We start from the raw sequence: 23,316 nt of genomic DNA, 5'->3' as shown, positions 1-23,316 counted from the left end.
CAAGAAATTTTACAACGTTTTACAGTGAATTGTTTGGGTTTATCTATGCAGAGCTCGGCGTTCGGTTTCGAAATTTTGCGAGCGTTTCGGGCGAAATGACGCGAAACGAGACGTTTTTCGGTTTCGAAATGACTCGACCGACGGGCCCCTATCGCCGTCGACGTCGAACGGTTCGATAGTTTTGTGACGTGTGCCAGGAATCTATCAGTTTCTTGATCCGTTTCTATATTTCGCGTGGTTCGTGGCTGCCACGTACGGGGCGCGTTAGATGCCTCGGTCGGAGAAGGAAATTGCTGCGACCCAATACTAATGGATAATGGAATTATTGGTTACGGTCGGAGCTCGCCCTGGGGATGATCGTAATTCAATTGCTTCGATGTGTCCTCTGGACGTTTTGACAGGACGGATGTCCTAACAAGGAAACCGCCTCGGGATATCCGTCAGTTTATCAGTGTTGGCCGCGTTTGTATCGCCGGTACAGATGTGTTGGGAAAAAATCATTCTCGTGTTTCGCCAACGTTCGTGACATCGAGGTGCATTTTTGTAATTCGATGTTTGATTTCTGATCATTTCAGCGAGCCATTTGATTTGGGAACTGTTTAACAAACAGTATTTGTATAGACATCAAATCTGTAAATTATTTAAGCCTATACTGTTGAACACGACTTATTTGAAACTATGATCTCGTATAGTACTTTCGCAATCAGAATGTTTTCTTGAAACATGTAATGAAGCAATGGATCAGTGAGATATTTCAATAATAAATTGACTGAAATTGGGATCGTAAATTCCAAATTTAATTTTCAGTAGAAATAATTTTCAGAATAGTTTTATTGGTATGTAATGCGTTTAGAAATGAACGCGAAAATAAAGCACAATTCATGCCGTCCTCTACTGTATTAATATTCAATATAGAGTTTGCTTGGAACTATAAAATAACGAGAAGAGAAGGGAGTGTTTAGAAAAGGGTGCAAATAATTGCGAAGTGGACTGAATTCGGGATTGACGAGTCGATGTGAAATCGATACCGAGTAATTGGCGTCCATCGTCAGATTCACTGTTCCGGACGTTTCGTCTTGCATGGAGAGCGGAGGAAAGAAAATTAATGTGGAGAACTAATAAGCTCAGGACGTGTCCTTCAACGATTCCCATACGTATCTGCCCCACTCGTAGATGGAAATTACGAAGTCTGTGGCAATAAGGGAGCCACGCGGGTACAGTGATCGAGGCATTACAGATGTATGGGCCAATTTGTAAGCAATCCAACTTACATTCGCAGAGCAATATTGTATTTTTATGTTATCTTTTCTCGACTATTCGCGGTCTCCTATACACGATACACACTCCTCCCTCCTACGTATCCCCGTGGCCACTCTGTTTCTGGTTTCTGCCAGATAAGGGATACGGAGGAATCGAATCAAAAACAAGGATATTAAGGAGCTCTCCGGGAGGCAGTGCAATTCTCCCGATCTCTCAGAAATGTACCGTATTTCGTTGCAGTTTACGTTTTAATTTGGCCACTAAAACGCCATGATCTCTTTTATTACAAAACATTGTGAGACTAGCATTCGAATAGTTAATCTAATGTTAGATGAGGGTGAAGCTGGGTGGCTGTGTTACTTACCACTCCTAACAGAAAATCAAACGTACCCAATTTCAGGAAAGTTAGATCATCAAAATGTGAGATGAGGGTGAAGCTGGGTGGCTGTTACTTGCCACTCCTAAAAGAAAATCAAACGTACTCAATCTCAGGAAAGTCCTATTATCAAAATAATTAAGGAATTGTTTTATAACGGAAATATTGAAAGGGAGGACCACTAGACAGCAAAGGCCACGTTTCCACCCCCACACCAGGTATCTGTTAAATGCTTGATGGGGAGCAGAACGTTCCGGATTTTGCAACAAACGGGAACGTGCCGAGCAGGAAGCTGCTAAATGAATAAGCAGCCGACGACACCCGATTGGGGCGGCGAGAGTATATCTCCTTTCGACCGGTTTGCGGACAGGTTACAAGGAGGAGAGACACGGTTCGCTCGAGAGCACAAGGAGAGGAGAGGAGAGACACAAGCGCACACGCGTCCGCACACGAGAGGGAGATCGGCGAAGTGACGAGGAGACACGTGTCGGTCCTGGGGTCCTCCTTCGCGCACCTTCGAGGCCCGCACGGGCCCCGAGGATCTCTGAAACGGGGGTTGCTTCTCTCTCTCTATCTCTCTATCGCTCTCTCTCCTCTCGTACCCCGTCGCAGCGTCCCGTGCACTCAGATCCAACATCTGCCCCCGAAAAAACAAAAGCCCATTGTCGTTAACGACCGGTCGCGCGTCTCTTGTTTCTAACCGAGCGCTTTTGAATCGTAGGCGAATAACGGACCCGAACGTCCATTCAGAACCGGGTCGCTGTCTCGTTCTTTTGCCGTCCGCGGCCTCTACGATCGCTGTTTTTGCCCCCCTCCGTCCTTCTCTCTCTCTCTTTCTTTCTCTCTCTCATCGCCTCTTGGACTTTACTTTCCCCCCTTCGCATAATCTGCGACTACCCGAGTTCGTGTACCCTCTGTTTCGGAATTTCTCCTTCGCTGCTACTGTGCACGACGTTACGAGACACTTTAAAATTGTTGGGCTAACGGCCTCATACTGTCTCCGCGCCAGGTACCCCGAAAATCCTGAAGTCAATACTCTGTGCTCGTTCTCATGCTTTTTTTCAACAAAAAATGCACATCATTTAAAAACTGTCTAACTTTGACACTTCGAGTACCCACCCAATCGTTAATGTAAATAACAATAGGTTGTTTGTGCCCGGTCCCCATCATAAAAATACTTCAGTGGATACTCTTCTGGGTCGTGTCTAACAATTTCGTGCACCGGCGTAGTTTGTTGGCGCTGCGAAGCGTCCCTTTTCTCGCTGATTTTTCCAGATTCGATCTCGCGCTGCATCTCGATGGATCGATCTTTGGGCGCAATTGTGTCCGAGGATTTATCTCGCTTCCTGTTGCACCCAGGTACGCGTCCTTCCGGTGACAGGCAGCTCGAGGCGTATAGAACGACGATGCTTATCTTGATTGCTTTTGGGAGATGTTGCTCTATAGACCGTGCTTTTTTCAGTTATTATTGTGCCACTGGCGATCCGTATCGGTGACTAATAATGGGACACTGTATAGGACTAGGCTAAAAGATGTGTACTTTCAACTTTCATAAAGGAATCTCTATTCAAACGCATTGATCAAATTGATTCAGGAAATTCCAGTCTCCCAGTCTGAATTTTCATTTCGGATTGCTTCAATAATTTGATTTACTTCACATATCTTTCGGTGGATTGCGAAACGTATTTCCTCGTGTAAAATCGAGTGCAAGATTATCAGCTAGTATGTCAAAATAATGGAACAAAGGCGTCGACAATGGAGGTTTCTAAAATCGCTAATAAATTCTCTTACATTGTACATTTAAAGCAAACCGTGGCCACGCTCGTATTAATATTTCATATTATTACCGTAATTGCCATCGCCATTCATAAAAACATTTTCCACGACCAATATGCGATTAATTAAACGACGGAATACAATGCGGCGCGTTTACGTGGCTTCGAAACGCGGCGGGGGGAAAATTCTGACTCGGCGACCGGGATGAAGTAAAATCCGGGGTCCCCGCGCGGCGTACAGAAAATTTACAAGCGAACAGAGAGGAGATGTGCTAGAAAGATCGCGGATCCGTTCCCGAATATTTCCCAGCGATACCGGGTCGCCGTTTCATAATGAAATCACGGCTCGCGTATAAATCCGTACCCACGGACTCGATTCGCGCGCGCGTTCGCAGAGCACGCGCTCGCGCGTTCACCGGCCAAACAACAGAAAGGGAAATTCGGTTAGCTTTCGGAGGAAAGCGCCCGCGGCTGATATAGAGATCTAATTTCCTTCTACGCAAGTCTTATAATTCACCCCCGTCGCCGGCGAACGGGAGTGGGCGAAGGTCCCGGGGTCAGCCGCAGACGTAACAATTCACTTTTAAGTGTCCTCGAGCAGACCTTCTGCCGGAGATTCTTGCGGCTCTTCCGTGCCCCCGTCCTCATACTTCGGCCCATTAACATAGAGATTGGCATGGTTTCATACATCGATCTTTCCCTCGACTCAAGCCGCCGTCGAGATATCGAGAATCACCCCCTCAAATAAGAAAAGCGTTTATTGTCCTCCTCGTTTCGTCTGCTACCCGTGGCAGCAAATAATCGATAAAACTCATGAATATCCATGCGTTCGTAGCATTTTTCATTTAATCAAACCAGGTACAATGTTCAAATAAGCTTCATAAGGTTTTGATCTGCTTTCGAATATTTTACAACCCCTAATGAGGTAAAAAATATTTATATTCTTGTATATGTTTCTGAAAATTCTTAATTTCACCAGACACCTCTAGAATTGAAAGTATTTTCATGCCATTTTATGAATTTACTTCTTTCCATTGTGTCTTGCTGTCAATACTCGTTTTCCTCGATCGATTAGGCTTTTCTGTACGGTGTTCAATTTCGACGCGGTTTTCCGTGGACAGTTTTCACTCTGTGCGCGGACTCCGTTCGATTCTTTCGGGGCGGAGCTTGATTGACCAATGGCCAGCGCGCAAACGCGAGTCCTCTTGACCGTGCAAGCACCGCCATACTTCACACCGGGTGAAAGAATTAGATTCCGGCGTGAATTGTGTCAGGGAATATTGGATTATCGATTTTTCTTGCATTTAATTGTTAATCCACCCCGTTCAGATTCCCATCTGTCATTATCGAATTTCTCGCCTTATCCCGTAGAGGTTTATATACAATTGATTTCATGTAATTGCGTCTTGTATATTTCAACACGGTTGGAAATCGTCACACTTTATTCATTTGATAATGTCCCTAATTCATCTCTCATTAAATCGTTCAAATTCGATATCTTAATTTTACCCAAGAAAATGAACATTATGTCATAAATAAATATACGGTCATTTTGACCGGTGGTGGTTTAGCGTAAAGTCCAGATAAACTATTAATGGATTGCATGTACACAGGATGATACAACAACATCTGATTGAAAGATTGAAGATAGGGTTGTCTGAAAAGGTTGTTCGACTTTTCTGGTTGCAGCGGAAACCTCGCAAGGTACCACCTCCCCAGACACCGTCCAATGCGGGGGTTGCAGGGCGTCCTACCCCCTCGGCGAGATCGTGCGGTTCATCGAGCACAAGGTGAACCACTGTCGCAGCACGCTTCAGGGTTGCCATAGTCCATCGGCGACGGCGGCTCCGGAGGATTCCGATCCGGAAGACGCCCTCGCCCTGAAGACCGTGGATCAGGACTCGAAGCTGAACTCGGTGCCCAGCATATCCGCCCCCATCAACAAACGAGGCGGGGGCAGACTGGAAAGTCCACCGACCCCTCAAGGGTCAGGACCGGATGCTGGGAGTCCGATCGAGCTCAAAGCCAGCGCCAGCTCGACGCCCAAAAGACGGACAGAGACCTCCGAGGACAAAGAGGACCTCCCGAAGAAGCAGAAGATCGAGTCCGTCGACGCGGACACGAACACAGTCAATTCTGGTGAGTCCCCGTCTGTCTACTTCGTTATCTCCGCCGAGGTTAATTACTATCGCGGTGCTTAACCCGTGACCCGTTCGCGTTTCCTACCCCCGACGGAAAATCCTCCGTCCAAATTATTCTCGTGGTTCGCTGACGAACGATTCGCATGCGTCTTCAAAAACAATCTTTGACACTCCAAGATGATAGTCTGAAGCAGTTGATGATGATCCAGAAATGTTGACGTCGCTTTCGTGGTTTTATTAACCCCTAAACCATAAAGGGTACGGACGATATCGAACAGAGTTTGCAAAATTTCACGTATTTCGGTAATTTCATTTTTCGTGTAGAGATGGCATTGCTTCCATATGTTATTAATTATCCTTATTTTAAATCGCAAAATCATGGTATATCTTGACAGCTGACATTTCGGACATCATTTTCTATATTCGAGTGATGCCAATTTTTACGCATTTTCTTTATCATTGATTAGAGGGTTTTGCAAAGTCAAGTTCCATTTCAATGAAATATTATTGTTATCTTCGCGCGAAATCACATTGCGTGGACATTTTTAAGGAAGTAAATATTGCTCACGAAATAAAATGAGTCTATACAATTGCGATTAGCTTCAGATTGTATGCCCTGTCAATGCATAAAGACGTACAGCCCGGTCGTGAATCTGAAATGATTGAATGGGGTTGGGCATACATACTGCTACTCATACTGCGACCGTTAGTGGTAACATATGCGCCATGACTATGGTTTTATAATGTCCATTAAAAAGTCGAACAAAACTTTACCACCTTGATGCTTAAACAGATTAATTAGACTAAAGTTTTCACCTCTTGCGCGACTGTTATTACCTGCAATTAAGAAGTCGAATGGGATGTACCGAATGTTTAAAAGCCACTCTATGACAAAGTCTTCTAAAAACCGTAAAAACGTTCCGCTACATTTTATAAAGTACGCTTAAGTTAAGCTCATCTCAAGTATCGAAAGAACAAGCGACAATAAAATGACTATGCACCTGTGGCTAACGATCAATCAAAAGCTTCGAGCACAAAGCGATTAGCCGACCGTTCGATGTTTCTTAGTAGTCGAAACAAGAGGTGGAAATTAAACGACGAACTTTAATCCTCCGCGTGGTTTCTTGAGTTTACGATTCTCTGAATTCATTGAGGATCGTCTGTCCAACCTTTCTCTCGGTTGGAATCGTTATTTACCTTTCCACGGACGGTCTCTCCGCGTTTCATTAATCACATTCCGATCAATATTTCATAGTTTCGCATTCCGCGGGATGAATGAGCGTTTAGCCCCGGAGTACTTTTAATTGCTGCGGGTTCACGTCGGGAATTTAATTGACGCCGACACGCAATGAAAGCTCCGGGGCACGTGCTACCAAAGCGTTGTCGTGATGTTTTGACATATTCCGCTTTGAGTTCTGCCGTGGGTCTCCCGAGTCAAGGCAACCTCTATAAATATAGCCGGGTCTGGGTTCCGGCAACAAATGCTCGCCGCGACTTTCATATTCTTATGAAGCGTTCCGCGGCCCACGAAACGCTCCCGTGACAGGAGCAATTCTCGCAAAAATTCCACCATAACCGTTCAAACTGTGTTCTAGATTTTTATATGTATATCGCGCCCTGTCCATCCCCATTGTTCGTTCGCATTCTCCCAACGAAACATTTTCGTAAATTGAGCTGCGTAGAAAAAAGAGAAAGAAAGTAGAACGTAGGACACACTGTCATCTGCGTCGGAAACTACGGTTTCGAATTCGCCGGTCGAGAGGGGGTCTCGACAGAAAGAACGAGAGAAAAGGGAGTTTTTAAAGTACAGTTACTGGCTGCCATCTGATGTCGATCCTGGTTCAACGAGCACGAACAATACAGCGGTAGATTCGATTTTTGAATTTAAAGAGCCCGCTCGGGGATTGGGGTGAACCTGCCCCCATAGTCCACCTACCTCTCCCCCCACCTCTGTTACCCCCGTGTCTGACCCCTTTTTATCGCTGGCCACATTGTCATATTCCAACGGCGAGAACGTCCAGGCTGCGCTTTCATACTGTTGAAGATTAATAGTTTATTTTTAAATCTCTTTATTGCTCTTACTGGCCTTCCCGTTCTCCTATTCCACGCACGCTGCGTTCGTATGGTCTCCAAAAATTAGAAACGGTCAAGGATGGGACTAATGACGGCAAAAACTTTACCTGCGAACGATCGTAAATCGAACATAGAGGTTGCTCCTGGGGAAGTCCCGCAGTTACGTGAAGATGTGAAGATTTATGAGAGGAGAAGTTAGGATGGAGTGTTTATGGACCTCAGTGTTTTTCTCTCGTCACCTTTATGTCTAGAGTCGATGTTTCAGATTTTAGCTCGTTCTTCGATTTTTTTACTCGAAACGTGATTCTAGCTTTCAATTTAGGTGTGTCTAGAATCGATTTCCCAGATTATTTGATTTTCAATAGGACATGGACTGTGTGTGCGTTGTTCGTGAAAATTCGATGAGGCAAATTTACGTTTGTTACGTGATTTTTATGGTGCGGTTTGATCGTCCAAAATCGATTCGTTAGCCCGTTGTTTGACTTCGCCGCGGTCCAGGAATTTCCGGCAACAATGGTGGCGGGGTTTGCTGGTCTGCACGCGGAATTGCGGCTCATGGGTACATAAAGGTGGGGGGGACAGCTTTAATTTCGCACCCACTCGTCGACGAATCGACACCGGAGCGCGATCGCGGCGGTTTACTCCGATTAACTTCAAAGAAACGGCGCCTGCCTCAAACGAAATTCATGCGGCCCGACGCCCTTGATGAATTGAAAGCACAGCCTTTGAGATTCTTAACTCAGTGCTTACCTGTGCAAATTGACGTGGCGGCCTGCTTTGCATCGCAGAGAGGAGAACAGAGTGAGAGAAGGGAAGGGGAGGAAGAGCGCGACCGCGCTCCAATGAGAGTCACTGCCCTCTCCTCCGCCCCCTCCTTCTTACAATTAGCGTCTTCTCACTTTTGTAAATATTATTACGTTCGCCGGAATGACCCCCTCCCGGTTCTCGAGACTCGTTCAGCCTTAATTGTCTCTCGTTCGAAAAGGTTTTGCCGGGATGATAATTTTATTAGACACTCGGCCTCGGGTACCCTTTGTTCGTGGATTCACACGTTCGGATCACATTCTCGGCTTGTCCACGATGAAGTTTATTTTTTCGTTCGTTAAAATTAATTGTAATCCCAAATGAAAACGATGATATAATTGAATACTTTATCAAGAGAATTCGTTTCTGTCCAGCACACTGCCCATTGAAAGAAGTTGTAACAACGAGAAGATTGTCTGTGAACTAAACTAAAAAAAAAAATTGTCTGAACACCCCTAATCTATACTGTTCGGTGCAAACTTAGCCGCAAACTCAGGCTCGAACGAGCCCTCGGTAGTTAGCCGGCAAAATCGAGTGGCTTGAAGCGTGGATAAACCGTCGAGAGAGTTTCGATCGCGGCCAGAAAGGAAAGCCACTAAAAAGCCGGATAAAGGACGGTCCATAGGGGTCGCGTACCCCGTGATCGTTTCTGATCCGTGTTGCTCTACCTGGACACACGCAACGAGATGAGACGAGTTTCGAAGCAGATATCAACGCGGTCGCTTACGGAGATCCACTGGTGATGCGTCCGTGTGCACGGCTCGTGCGGACCACGTGGCCAGACAATAGGACGATTCTAATTGGGCTTTTGGACGTGGCCGGTCGATAACAAAAAAACACGACAAAAAAGGCGACGAAAGGGGCTTATCTGGGGAACAAGCCTGACGCGGAGTCCGGGGGATGAGCACGAGCCGTCTCTGTCTCTCTCTCTCTCTATCTCTCCTTCTCTCTTTGGCTCTGTCTCTCTTTCTAGCTGGCCCCGGATGGGGTTAACTGTCGACCCAGCCACCGGGAGGGGGGCTGGAACGAGTTTCACGGACCGTGATGAAATTTTAAAGAGACACCGGTGCTCGCTGCATCAACAATCTGTTACGTAATTATGATCGTTTGCATTAATCACCGGCACTGAAGCGGGTGGCCGTGGCTTCGCCGCGACCCGAATTAACCCGCTGCTCCGGTACTTCTATCGGGAGCTACCATCTTCTTGCGAGACTGCGCCTTTGCTCCCCGAAAATCTTGCGTGCCGTTGGTGACCACTTTTCTAGTAGTATCAATTCTTTGTTCGTGCTTTTTGACCTTGTCGCTATAAAATTTCAGCTGATACATAACTATTTAAAGGGTTAGATAGATTTCAACTACATTAATCGAGTCGTCGCAATTTCTCAAGTCCATACGCTGTCTGCAGAAAAATTGTCCAGATTGATACGTCAATCGTGACTCCCAAAACTCATGAAACATTCGTAGACCACGACTTACAACCACGGTCTAACCAAAGAGGCAGTAAAACGCGTCGAGTCGGAGCAGTTCGCGGCCGCAGTTGTAAAAATTCTTCCATCGACGGGACTAAAGAAAGGTAATTCTCGGAGTCGGCGAAATAAAATTCATCCCCCTGGGGGCTAACGGGGTCGAGAGGAAAGAAGAGAGGAGAGATATCATTTCCGAGAGCACGCGCGGCTGTCCCGCGAGCAGCTGCGTTAAGACAAAAAAAAATAGAACGGAGAGTGACGTTATGGGAGATCGCGTCAAGGGGGCGAAGAAAACGGGGGCGAGAAAAAGAAAGCGAGACGCGAAGCGATAATCCGTCGAAATTGACACCGGCGCTCCCGGTGAGATGCAGATTTGATCTATCTGTCAGGTTTGTCTGGAATATTAATTCTCGTTCGCGGCCGATCCTCTTTCCCTGGACGATTTTCTATGCCCCCTTTCACCCCCTCCCTCGTAAACTACTCCTCTCTCGTCTCCTACACTTTCTTCTTTCTTTCATCCCCCGTCCGGTCTCGTCTTCGTGGACCGCCCGAGGCGCGTCGAGAATTGCTTGCGAATTGGTTGTATCTCAGGGTTTCGAGGTCCTGCAGCCCTTCCGTCCTTTTTCCTTTTCTCCCTTCGCCCCCTGCCACGTCCTCTTTCCACAGACCTTCTCACCCCCGCGGAAGGAAGTCAACGAGGATGACATAAAAGTGATACACAGAGCGACCGGGAAAGCCAATACACGTTACTTGCACACACGCGTTTCTTGCCGCTCTTTTCCTCGGGATTTCCGACGTTTCCTTCTTCAGCCTCGTTTATCTCTGCTCGATGAGTCCTGCGAGCCTCTCGGACCTCGTCCGTCGCGGCATTTGAGGAACGCGAAATAAAGCCTCCGTCAACTTCAAAATCTAACGGCGCAAATATTTTCTTTCTCTATTCCTTCTCTCTCTCTCTGTCTTCAGCCCTCCAGTCCTGCAAAATTCGAAGATACAATTGGACAATTCTTTTTACAATTCAGTGTAAAAATGAGCGCATTCGTTATCTACGTGTTTGTTTCTGTTAACTTCAATTTTAACAGTCTTCTCGATTCTATGGTTCAGTCTGAAGAATAATTTAATTATGTTCCGTTTCGGTCTTGCTCTTGTATGACTTGCGTAAAATGTAAGGATGAGAAGCTGACAATGATCGCTAACTTCTAGCTCCATAAATGTTTTAAAGACATTTTAAATACATTTCGCAGCACGTTGCTTTCATACTTCATTCTTCGCAGCGGCTAAAAGCGAAGAATGTCTTAATTTGCTAGACAGAAGTTCGACAAGTTCGTTTTTGACATTTTAACCCAGCACGTTTCTTCTTCCTGCATGAAGACCAAGACTTTTTCGAAAACTAGCTTCGGAGACTCCCATTTGTCTTCTTCTTCCTCTTCGCGAAAGGAGATTCGACGAGGACAATGAAAACGTCGCTCGAAGAGACAAGAAAAAGCCGAAGTTTTAATATACGGTGCTCCCGGAACGTTCCAACGCTTCTAAAATGCCAAGACAAATGTATTTTTCCTTTGTTTCTTCCTTCCACTCGCGACGCAATGGGTTTCCGAACGAGGATGAGGTCGAGGAGTTTGTAAGATGAAAAACGTGTTCGAGTATTAGGAGGAAAAATAATAAATGAATTAATAAGAAAGTGGATATTTGTGTGAATATAATTCTTCATTTTATTAGCTTCAATGCTATTGTGTTTTTGACTTGCTTCTGTCGTTTATGTTCGAGTCGAAGAACACAGAGGCAGATTTAATGGGCAACGTCCAGTCTTGATACTTGCGGTTGAACTGGGCAAGGACATAAAAGGTCCTCGAGATCCTTCTGACCAATGCGGTACGATTACCAATGCGGACTAGTGACCACAAGCATTTTGGTCGTTTCAGATCGTCGCAGATCTTGAATAATATTTCTATCTCTCTCTCTCTCTCTCTCTCTCTCTCTCTCTACCCTTTCGATAATAATTGATATGCAGAGTTCAGTCGATTGCGTATAAAATTGTAACAACAAACTGGTAATTTGGCTTTACGATCTAGTCATTCCAAAACATAAATTCTGCCCAATAACACGGGTCCATAATTTTAAGAATTGCTGCGCAAAAAGGCCTCTACAAAGTCCCCCGGTACTCGAGGGATAATTTTACTACCGGTAACACACCATAAAAGTGGGATTCTCGAGGGACGTTCAACCCATAAGCCTAGGTTTGACCATTCTAACAATTAGCTACCTTTTTCTGACTTCCAGGAAACCCAGGTCAACACATACATATGTGCAGGAAAGAATGTTTTCTCCGTGTTGAGGCTCTCACTTTTATTCTAGTGTACAATAACATATTATTTTCTTCATTTTTTTTCGAGCCAATAAAGTAAAAATTGTACGTTTATTTTAAAAGAGAAGATATCTATGCGTCGAGAAAATAAATATGATTGCTTGTTGTATGCAGAAAAGAAGAGAATTTTAAAGAAGTCTCATCCATTTCACTTTTTTCGAATAAAGATGGCGGGCTGGCAGGGAAAAAGTTTATCCACGCGAATTTCGCAGCAGCTTGGAATTCCGGCTCGAGTTTCAATCGGTCATTCTCTCGGATAATCTGGCTGACGGGGCTGATTAAAATCGCCCACAATCTAGCTACCTGGATGCGATATCCCGTGCACGTTGTCCCTTTTAAGTGCAACCCTTGTACGTAGGACAAAGTGCATACGCCGCATACGTTGGCTAATCGATATTTTAATATTGTCACACGCCATTCTGGATTAAAGGCCTTTGTGTGTCTCGTGACGTCATAGACGGGGCAGATGTGCCCCGTTGAAAAGCAAAAAGATTTCCTCGGTCCAACTATCATTTTAATAAACCGTCGGCCAGTACGATTGCCAATAAATCCTTGGTTCCATTGTTCTCGTGAAAAAATGGTTAAATAGATACTTCTCTGTTAAACAATTCCTTTTTTTGTGGACTTTGTCTAAATGCGTCACCGGAAGTCGGCGGAAGTCGGACAACTCAAATATTCAATTCAATCGATAATCCGAATTTGCAACAGTAAAAATAAATTGATGGTTGCTACTTTTAGCTACCTTTAGCTGGATTATAACCAAATTTCGTAAATAAAGGTTTTTCACTATTTCTGAGAGGTCCAACTAGCGGAAATAATAACCACGCTAATTTCACATCGCGTCGGTCGGAAACTCATTGATGAAATGTTCTATTTTTCTAATTAGGATTTCCATTATGTAATAACGCAAGAACAGGAAAGATAAGATTCTTACACGTCATAAATTTGATGTACATACAAGATTCTACTAAAAATTGATTTTCATGTTTAATAGAAAAACAGTGATGCCATTTATTTATGATTAATGTAGCCGTGAAAGTGTTAAAGACGCGGTAAACGGATTTGAAAGATGTTAATATCAGGCGAAAAACAACGTCTCGGAAAATTCTTTTTCGGAAAGTGTCCCCTCGTTGAGAGTAGCTGGGTCTCGTGTGAAATCTCCCGTGAACGGGTTGGAAGGAAGTATCCGTAGGATGACCAAGGCTTGGCTCGTCGTTAAACAATGCCATTCCGAGCGATTTGCCCGTAAACGTCGCGTGGGCCAATTTGACGGGCAATTTCTGAGGAAAATCGTTCGGTCACTATCGCGAGCACCGGAGGACCATGATCCGTGTGTGGCCATATTGTGCATTCGATCCCTCGATATCCCCGCAGGAATTCAACTTTTGGTCCGTCGAGCACGTCGAAAAATTACGGAGCAATGCGTCTCTAAAACACGGATCTTTTTCTTTCGATTTTTCAAACGTGAAACCCGCATCTTCCGTCTTTGTCTGTCTACTACTTTCCTTCGTATCGGCGGAACTTTTCTTTATTTCCATTGTTTTCAGTCTTCCCTCGCAGTAGCTACGTATTTTACCATTTCAATATCTTGTTTATGACATACTGCTATGATTTCATATTTTTACCAAGAAACTTCGAAGCAGACTAAAAATTTCAGAGGACCCAGAATTTATTACGTGAAATTATATTAGCAACTTTCCCAGAGTTAACTTTAATAGAGTGAACTTAGTTATAACGTGTAATGATATGAATTAAAATTGCTAATACAACAAACTGAGGAAAGTTAGCTGTTGTTGTAAATATAAATTAAACCTTGCGTCAATCCTTTGCCCCACAAAGAAATATGCATTGGTACAAATATAATTCGTTGCGAAGCTAAAACAGGAATAAAACTCTATCTAAAAGGTTTGCGCAAGTTCACTTAATCATTGTTTCTCTAAACTAACAGGGTGCTATGGTTTTCCATAAAGGTGCCAGTACCGCAAACGTTCATTAATCAGACTGGTTCGCGAAGCAGATTCACTCAATCGCATTTATCACCGTTCATTAATTTTCGATTCACGGGTTATTCAGTATACGTGTTCCACTTTTTACCGCAGAAATTTCGTTCCATAAATCATGATCGATGCGTCCCACTATCGAGGGGGTGTTTCCCCATGGAAGATCGCGGAAAATCTAAAGAAATAATCCTAACGGATGGCCGCCCGCGACGCGTTTGCATATGAAAAGCGCGTGCGGTCGTGAATCGATACACCTTTATTATGCTCGGAGCACTTGCTTATCTCGTCGCGGTCTACGGGGTCCCCTCTTTTTTTTCCATGACGGAGGGAACTCGACAATATTTTCGACTTCCGGACCGGAGGTCGAAGGACGAAGGGCGCCGCAGGGCTCCAGGGCGCGTGAAACAATATGCCAAATTTTCACGGTTTGCCACTCGATGACCCTCATTTGTTGCGTGGCTCGTCCTTGGAGGCCCGGGCTTTCTAATTTTCTTCGTCGGTCAGTCCGAGAAGACCGACTTAAATTTACCGCTCGGAAAGAACGAGAATCGATCGCCCGCTGCGAATTACGTGTTTTTTCTGGTCGGAGTTCCCCGTTCGAACGTCTTTCACTGCCCGGGCCTTTTGTCTCGGCAATCTATTGTCTTCTTAATTCTTACGGGGCCTGGTGGTCTTGCGGTGACTCGTGAGATCGGTCTGCTGGACAAGCACCGGAGTTTTTCACCAATTTCGAAAATTAGGAATAGGAAACTAGAGATATGAAAAATGAGAACCTCTTCAAATCATTACGAAACTTTACTTTTTTAATTTTACGCAGAACTTGATGAAGATTTAATACAATTAACTGATTCTATTCTAGTCTTGTTCAAATGAATCAAAGAAATTAATATTTGCGACTCTAATTATGAAAGTGATCTAAGTCATGTATTTCTTTTTTCGAGATATTTAAGGGAATGGAGTATTGACACTAAATGAATTCATTTTTCACAAATAATGTGATGTGGAATAACTGATAAACTCATTTTTTACACCATCGTACCATCCACGACCTAGCGAACCATTGTGTCTAAGCATTCGAATGAGGAAGTGTTTTCCGTTTGAAGGTCCTGACAGTCATTTTCGGGTCCATTTTCAGGACGAACGTATGGATTCATCTCGATAGGATTATGGCATTTTCCCGTCTAATTCCGCGCGCGTTCCTCGCCTTGACGCGTAAACGCAAGCGTAATCGTGGTGAAAGGTCAGCGAGGCGGGGAAGAAAAATCTGTCGCCCACCGTCAGCCTCGTTATTCTACTTAGCACCTTGTTACAACCGGCGATATGTGTTCCATTGTGTATTGTCGCGTGGTGTCCTATCACTTATAAGCCTGACGTCTCCGACTTGATTCTAATTTAATTTAGGATTCATTGTTTACGTGTCCCATTGTCGCTGGCATCCGAGGAAACGTGATTCATGTATCGGGCATCGGTTTGCGTTCTCCAGGTGTCCACTGGAAAAATCCTTCCCCGAGAATGTCATAATTAAAATCGCATTCTAGAAAAATTCTACGATCGACTCTACCGACGATCGTCGACTCATTGTTCTCTCGGAAAGCGAACCGTTCCGCCCGAAGTCGAAGAAACTCGCGTAAACTCCGATTTAGCGGAAGCTCAACTTTAAGACGTTTCGCCGGTACTTTCAGGCGCAACAAAGATCTCCCCCAATCTCGAACGGCCATTTAATTAGGAGTGCTTTATTTTTCCGACGCCCTTTGTTTCCGGTCAATCTTTCTTTTCCGTTTGTTAAGTCACTCCCGGGACGGCATAATGTGGAGAAACGGCCCCGAACTTTTTAATCTTCGTCCAGACTGCTCTGTTCGCGTCGCTGTGCGTCCGACTCGACCGGAAACTTTTAAACAACGTCTAGACTGTGATGCTGTAATCGCCGAAGGAGAAACTCGTCGATTCCACGATATCTTCTTTTGTGATTTTTAATACCACTTTAACGGAACCTTGAATACAACTTCCGGTCGGAAAACTTAGAAAAAGCAAGCACATAGCTCTGCATCATTCGTTCAAAGCTGATTCTTTTTCTCTGATTCAATGTCGGTAAAAGACAATCCTATCAAAAAATTTAAATTCGTAGACATTGTCGTTTCACGAAGACTTCAATTGTATTTAGTGTAACAACAAGCACGACAATTCAAAATTAGGAATGAAGCGCGAGGAAGAACGTTTCCAGACGAAACATGAAATAATCCGTAGCAGTCGAAGAAACCATACCGGCGCTGAAGGCCATAAATTATGTAGTCGGCCGTTTCCTTGCGTAAAGTGCGAATGGCGCAGTTACTTGTCCGTGACCGCGAGACCGGGTGACGTCCGAGAAAAAAAAAGGAAAAGAAGGGGAGCTCTTGAAAATGTGCATGGACCCCGGACCACGTCTCGGGAACGGTGTTCCTCTCGAAGACGTAAATTTAAGTCACGATCGCCCCCAACGTGTCCGGAAGCGTGGCGGGGTCTGCGAATATGTTCCCGAGGTTACGTTCGACGTCGTTTCCAAGCCGCGAAATAAGGGTCGTTCTTCGAACACATGGCGGGGCCATCTCGTCGAGTCTCCGTCGTATTCTTTCGGCCCTCTTTTCTCGGTGGCTCGCGGAGGGTGGCCTCGAATTAATAAAATCCCACGGACACCCCGGGCGGCGAGGCGTTCGAATAACGGGGCACCGTGAAAAATGGCCGAAAATCTGATATTCCGGATTAAAAACATTGAAATTCAAAACCCGTCCCTCTCCGCGCCCCTCGTGGCGCTATGAGGGAGGCTCGAGAAGTCGTTAAGGGTCAGTTTCAGCAGCGGTTTGCGGCAACCGATCCCCATCGACAGGCTGTTCCGCTCGGCTCCTCGCGCCCCTCGGGCGATCGGGAGGAAAGATCTTCCTCGGGGATATTATTTTTAAGCCCCCACCGCGACGGAGCCGCAATTTGACACAGGCGCGCCGTTTGAATTCCGAATTCAATCTGCCGCTGTGGACCCGGCCGATTTTCAATCCCGATTCCGCGAAATTAAGGGTGCCACGGAAATTGATAGTGGGGCGGCGACTACGTGTCCGTGTCTACGTGTTCAAACGTTGCGTCGCGTCGTCGCACGATGTCCCTCGTATTTTCGATGCACCGTGCTACTCAGGGGCCTCGACTATAATATATCATCTATCCGAGCGATAATCCGACTGGCTCTCGCGTTATCGCGGCTTTCGCGTCGAACCGCGACGAATCGAGATGGACGTGTAAATAACCTCTCGTGGGTTTCCGTTTGTTCCAGAACCGAGATGGCTACAGTGCTCCCAGTGTTCCAGAAGACTGTCCTCGGCGTGGGAGCTGCTGCAACACGTGCAGAGCGTCCACGGCGCCAGACTGTACACCTCCCCGTCCTCGTCCACGAACTCCTCGTCGAACACGCCGGCACCGAGCCCGCCGACGCCCACCCCGACCCACACCCATCATCTAACCCCGCCGAATCACCTGAATCTCAGCGGAAAGTCGACAGGAAGCTCGTCCACGAACTCTTCCGGCGGCACGAACTCCAGCGGCAGCAGCGGAAGTCGACAACAACTACAATCATCCGCGTCCCTGGTCGGCGATCCTCTCCACAGCTTTCTGAGGCTACCGCAGCACCTGGAGCGAAGCTTTCCGCCAATGTTCAGGCCAGACTTCTTGGCTCTGAATCCGTTGGCCGGCTACAGGGGCTTGCAGGAGCTCCAGACAGCCACCAGGAACCTACAGAACCTTGGTGACCCACTACGAGGCATGGACGGCTTGAATCTCGGGGACCCTCTAGTCCGCAGCTCCCTGGACTCGCTGAACAATGCCCGCAACCTGGCGAACCTCGCCGAAATGTCCCACGGTCGTGGTCTTGCCGGTCAGGCGCATCCACCACCGCTTGAGGCCAACCTGGATTTTTACTCGGCGCGCCTAAGGAGCCTCGCTAACCCGTCCTTAGGCGCGGCTCCACCAAGTAGCGGGAACTCGACAACGAACTCTAATCCCCCTGCCCCGGTACCAGCTGTACCGGTGCCGAGCACCGTCCAACAGCAACAACAACAACAGCAGCAACAACAGCAACAGCAACAACAACAACAACAACCGCAACCGGCGCAGAACCACACGCAGTCGGTCGAGTCGCCGAGTCCGGCGTCCAACAACACCACTATCATAGCGCATGTAAATCATCAGAAGGAGAACTCGCCGCCCTGCTACAACCAGAGCCCGATAGGTCACCACAACAACAACAATTCGACCGACAGCGAGAAAACTAGTCCGCCGGTTGCATCGACTCCCATCATCGCAGACTCAGCGTCCGAGACGCTCTACACATGCGAGATGTGCGACAAGACGTTCCGGTTCCAGTCGAACCTGAACGTGCACCGGCGAAGTCACCGGGACAAGGAGAGGCAGTACCATCAGGACAGCGTGAAAGACAGTCAGACGACGCCGGCCAGGTGCGAAGTGTGCGAGGTCGAGGTGGCCAGCTTCGGGGAGCTGAGGAAACACATGAGGATGGAGCACCAGGAGAATCTGAGCGCAGCGAGTCCGCAAGGCAGCGTGGAGACTGTTCCCGACGACGGGTCCAGTTGCGACGAAAACATGGACCTCGACGAGGTGGAGGAGAACGAGCAGAAAGTCAAGCGGGAGGACATCGAGGAGAACACGCCGGAGGATCTGAGCACCACTCAGGGTCAGAGCGGAGAAGAGAGCGGCGGCCGCGTCGACCAGAAACCTGTCAGCTTGGTGGGTGACCTAATGGAGAAGTTCGGGTTGAGCAACATCGCGCAGTACTCGGAAGCGTACCGGCAGGCGTTGCAGGAGAACCATCGGGGCGGATTCATCAAGACGGAGTCGCCATCGAACCTGACCAACTCCCTGAACAATAACAAAGAGAAAGACAGCGCGCTGTCGCCCACGAACTTCAATTCCTCGACCACACCCAACATATTCTCCGGTCAGGGTTTTCCCAGGTCCTCGGGGCCTGACTTCGGTGGCCTTTGGCTACCGAGTCCCCATTACCTGGAGAACAACGAGTTCCGCAAGGTGACCAAGGCCACCACGTCCAGCCTGGCGCTCCAGGGTCTGCCGAGCCCGTTGCTGAAGAAAGAGCGCAGCGGGAGGAACGACACGTGCGAGTACTGCGGCAAAGTGTTCAAGAACTGTTCGAATTTGACGGTCCACAGGCGGTCGCACACTGGCGAGAAGCCGTATAAATGTGAGCTGTGCTCGTATGCGTGTGCTCAGAGCTCAAAGCTGACCAGGCACATGAAAACTCACGGTCGCCACGGCAAGGACACGTACAAGTGCCGGTTCTGCGAAATGCCGTTCTCGGTGCCAAGCACGCTCGAGAAGCACATGAGGAAGTGCGTGGTGGTAGTCCAGCAGGGTCCGAAACTCGGCATGCCGTATCCGGGTAGCCAGGACGAGGACTCCGCACTGAGCACGAAGGACACTTGATCTTGGAACGGAAGCCTACCGCCGATCCCGCCACTGTGGCCGCACAGACCGCCCTACCCGGTGTACTGAACAGGGAGAAAACAGACACAGCAGTCGGAGAGAGAAGCAGCGAGGCTGGAGAACACGTGGGTGTCCGATAGAGAGACTGGGTCCTAACTGCGGACCGAAGAACGTATCGATAAGGAGACGGCGCCCGCTTCTTGCGCGCGAAGATCTTCTTGGCCTGTCCAAGGTCGCCTCTCAGGATCAGGAGAGGTGGTAGATCGGTCAGGAAAACAGCCGATCGAAGACGGACCTGGAAACGGTCCCAAAAGAGGAGTACGCGAACAACAAAGCCCTCGAGGCCCTCGAAGTCGACAGGGCCCTGATAACGAGGATCGTACCATAGGCACTGCATCAGTGGAGGAACGAGAAGGTACTCGATAAAAAGACCTACTCCGCGTTCTTGATTCAACTAGAAACGAAAAACGAATGGTTACCACTTTGCGAGTCTCAGCACAGTTATTTAAAGTATATCCTTATACATAGTTATAAATAAAGACACTATAAATATGAATATATATATATAAAAAATATAAATATATATATAAATATATAAATATAAATATGAGATCTAAAAATGCAAATTATACAGAATATAAATATTATACATAGGTATAATGAACATAGTGACTTTATTATCGCATTTGAAGATTATTTATTTAAATGATAAATCTATTACCGCATACTGTGTAACGTAATGCACGTGTACACACACCCCGGTGTGTATGCTTGCGTGTGTTCACGCATGTGGGAAGCATGTGCGGCGTGTGTACGTGGATTATGTTATGTACTATGGAGAGACCTGCAACCACTCTGTATGTATTAGAGACAAATGGGAAAAGACACGAAAGGAAGCGCGACGGGGGAGAACGGGAGAAAACTTTTTGTACATTATACCGGCGTCGTCGCTGCGCGTCGATCGACATCGACGCGGCTTTGTATTCCTTCTTTTTACCTTCTTTACTCTCTTTTTCTGTTCTTTTTTCCGTTACTCTTATACTTTCTCTTTTCTACGTCCACGAAACGAAACGTTTCTATCCGCGATGGGAAAGAATAATCGGCGACTCCGACGATCCTGCGTGTACATACTCGACACATCGATATCCCGAGGACTCTGTTATCGATGATTTAGGATACCGTGAGTACTCGACGTACGTTAAAACCATGTGTAAAGCAAAGCTGCGTTTTAGACTTTAAGCTCTAGCTCGATCCTATGTAAAATGTATTATATAGTACTTTTATTGACTTTATTGTCCACTATGAATTATTACCATTTCTATTATCGCCTATTAATATTATTCATTATTATTGTCATTATTACTATTATTATTGATACTATTATTATTATTATTACCATTATTATTATTATTGCTATTATTCATTGCCACTATTATTAACGCGGTTCGCAGCGACTGCGAGTACCGTCTTCATTATTTTATCCCGATATTAAATTATTATCGAAAGCTGTTTTAAATGGTTAAGAAGATGCCAAAGTTGTTTAGGTTTATCGGCGCAAAGCGGCGTCGCGCGACGTGTCCGTCGATCATCAGTGATTTCCGAGATCCCGTTGCTTGCATGTAACGCTAAAAAAGAATATAAATATCAATCATTGGGTTGGCAAGAAAGTAATTCCGGCATTTTAAGGTGAAATGAAAAACCGAATTTCTTTATTCACACGATGAACTTCGATCAATAAGATATTTTCTTATTTATTCTTTTTAGCAAAAGATCATCGAACAAAAGGGAGAATATCTTGTTCATTAAAATTCATTGCTTGGATAAAAAAATTGCGCTCTATTACACCTTACAATACCAAAATTACTTTCTTGCCAACCCAATACAAAGAACAGGCTTCTCTAGAGGAGCGATTCCAAATGACAGTGACGTGAAACGTACGGCAAAAGTTCCCGATTCCGACGGTCTCGAAAATCATCATCGACGACGGCCAGCGTCGCGATCGAGCCGACCACGCTATCGTTACAATTGCGCGTTTGTTCGTTGGTTATATTTATTGTCGCGACGCGAGCGCTTGCGCGCGGCTTTCGCAGGATCGAGATCTTTTCGTTGTTCCTGCGAAAATCGCCTCGCGAGACGCACCCGCCTGCCGGTTGGTTGATGATTTATTATTTTTTTCTGTTCTTTCCTTTCGCCCAAGACTGAGGTAAACGAAAACGAAAAACGGGCGGGCGCGAACCGTGGTCGCCGCGCCTCGGATCGATGTATTTTATTTTTCCTTTTTCGGTTCCATTGACTGTATAGTTTCTGTTCCACGATAGTCTTTTTTTTCTTCCTTCGACTTTCCTTCGTTCATCCTAAAACGCCTCGTTGTAAACGTTTTCGAAGGGGACTGTTCCTAAAAAAAAATGATCTAGGCAATAAGATAAATTAACTTCGGAGACAGAAGACCGATGGAGTTAGAAGATGCGCGGCCGACAGCGCATTTTTCGATTTCCGTGCGAGTGCGTGTCCGTATGTGTGCGTGGATGCTCGTTAAAAGAGAAACTGCGAAGAAAATGCGTGAAGCTCGAGCAAATGCGAAAACGAAATGTGTGAATGCGTTCGAGGATGGTTTTTTTTCCCGGTGCGAGAAAGAGAGAGAGAGTAAGAGCGAAGTACTTAAATAAGAAAAAAAAGGAAACTCATATCAACATAGTTGTCTCGGTGTTAGACGTGTACGGCCCTAGATAAAAAATCTCGTTATCTAGTTTAATGAAGCGGCGAGGGAGTGCGCAAGTTTGTTAGATCGATTCCGAAAATACGTACATGCAAGGCTCCGTTTATACGATATTGTAAATAATGGCACTGCCCGTAGCGAATGAAAGGGAGCGAGAGAGAACGAGAGAAAGAACGATCGAGAGAACGAGAGTGCAAGAGAGAGAGAGAGCGAGCGAGAGCGAGCGAAAGAAAGAGAGAATAGAAAGGAGAGACACGGTGATGAGGAGGTGGAGAACCGGGCGGAGAATAAGGCAGACGAATGTCGTCGCTATTCGAACACGAGAAATAAATAAAATCATCACTACTATCAGTCGCATCAATTTTTTCATCGTAATCGAACGGCTCGAATCCTCGTTCTATCGTCTTCGGATGGGAATCGAGACGCGCGTCTCTCGTCCGACGAGGAAACCACAAAAAACGTATTGACCGTTCCATCATGGCCGTCTTTAGTCGTGAGAAACACGTTGTTACATGATGGAACCTCGATGGTTGCGTCTGTCACAATTATATCTTGTTTATTGAAAAATAGATACCGTTAAGATTCATTGACAATCATAATAGCTAACCGTCCTACTACAATTTCGTAACACAGTGACTGGAGTAGAGTGAGTAGCTATTGTGATGGACAATCCTCTTGGTCATAAATAAATGAAATGAAACGTCGATAATGGGGGAAAACATATTTTCTAATTTTAATAAAAGCTTAATCGAAATCGGGAACTCTATTGTGTGCAACTATCGAGGTTCTATTATACACATTGCATAAAAGAAATCGCTGCTGAAATGTGAAATTTCACTTGTGCGACAAATTATTTGGTCTCCGCGAT

At 46.1% G+C, this 23,316-nt stretch overlaps 1 protein-coding gene across 2 annotated transcripts in view; it reads left to right on the top strand.

Annotated features, from left to right (window-relative positions):
• Positions 1–22,796, top strand: part of Cph (BCL11 transcription factor chronophage) — a 38,328-nt gene extending 15,532 nt beyond the window's left edge. For both annotated transcript variants that reach the window (XM_076424873.1, XM_076424872.1), the window contains exons 2-3: positions 5,101–5,550; positions 17,553–22,796. In XM_076424873.1, the coding sequence (XP_076280988.1) occupies positions 5,101–5,550; positions 17,553–19,732 (2,630 nt within the window). In that variant the 3' untranslated portion in view covers positions 19,733–22,796. The remainder of the gene's footprint in view (positions 1–5,100; positions 5,551–17,552) is intronic.
• Positions 22,797–23,316: the final 520 nt, after the last annotated feature.

This window comes from Lasioglossum baleicum, chromosome 6 (assembly GCF_051020765.1).
Source record: "Lasioglossum baleicum chromosome 6, iyLasBale1, whole genome shotgun sequence".
Taxonomy (NCBI): domain Eukaryota; kingdom Metazoa; phylum Arthropoda; class Insecta; order Hymenoptera; family Halictidae; genus Lasioglossum; species Lasioglossum baleicum.
Note: the sequence above shows the minus strand (reverse complement) of the source record. Positions and strands in the feature narration are given on the sequence as shown.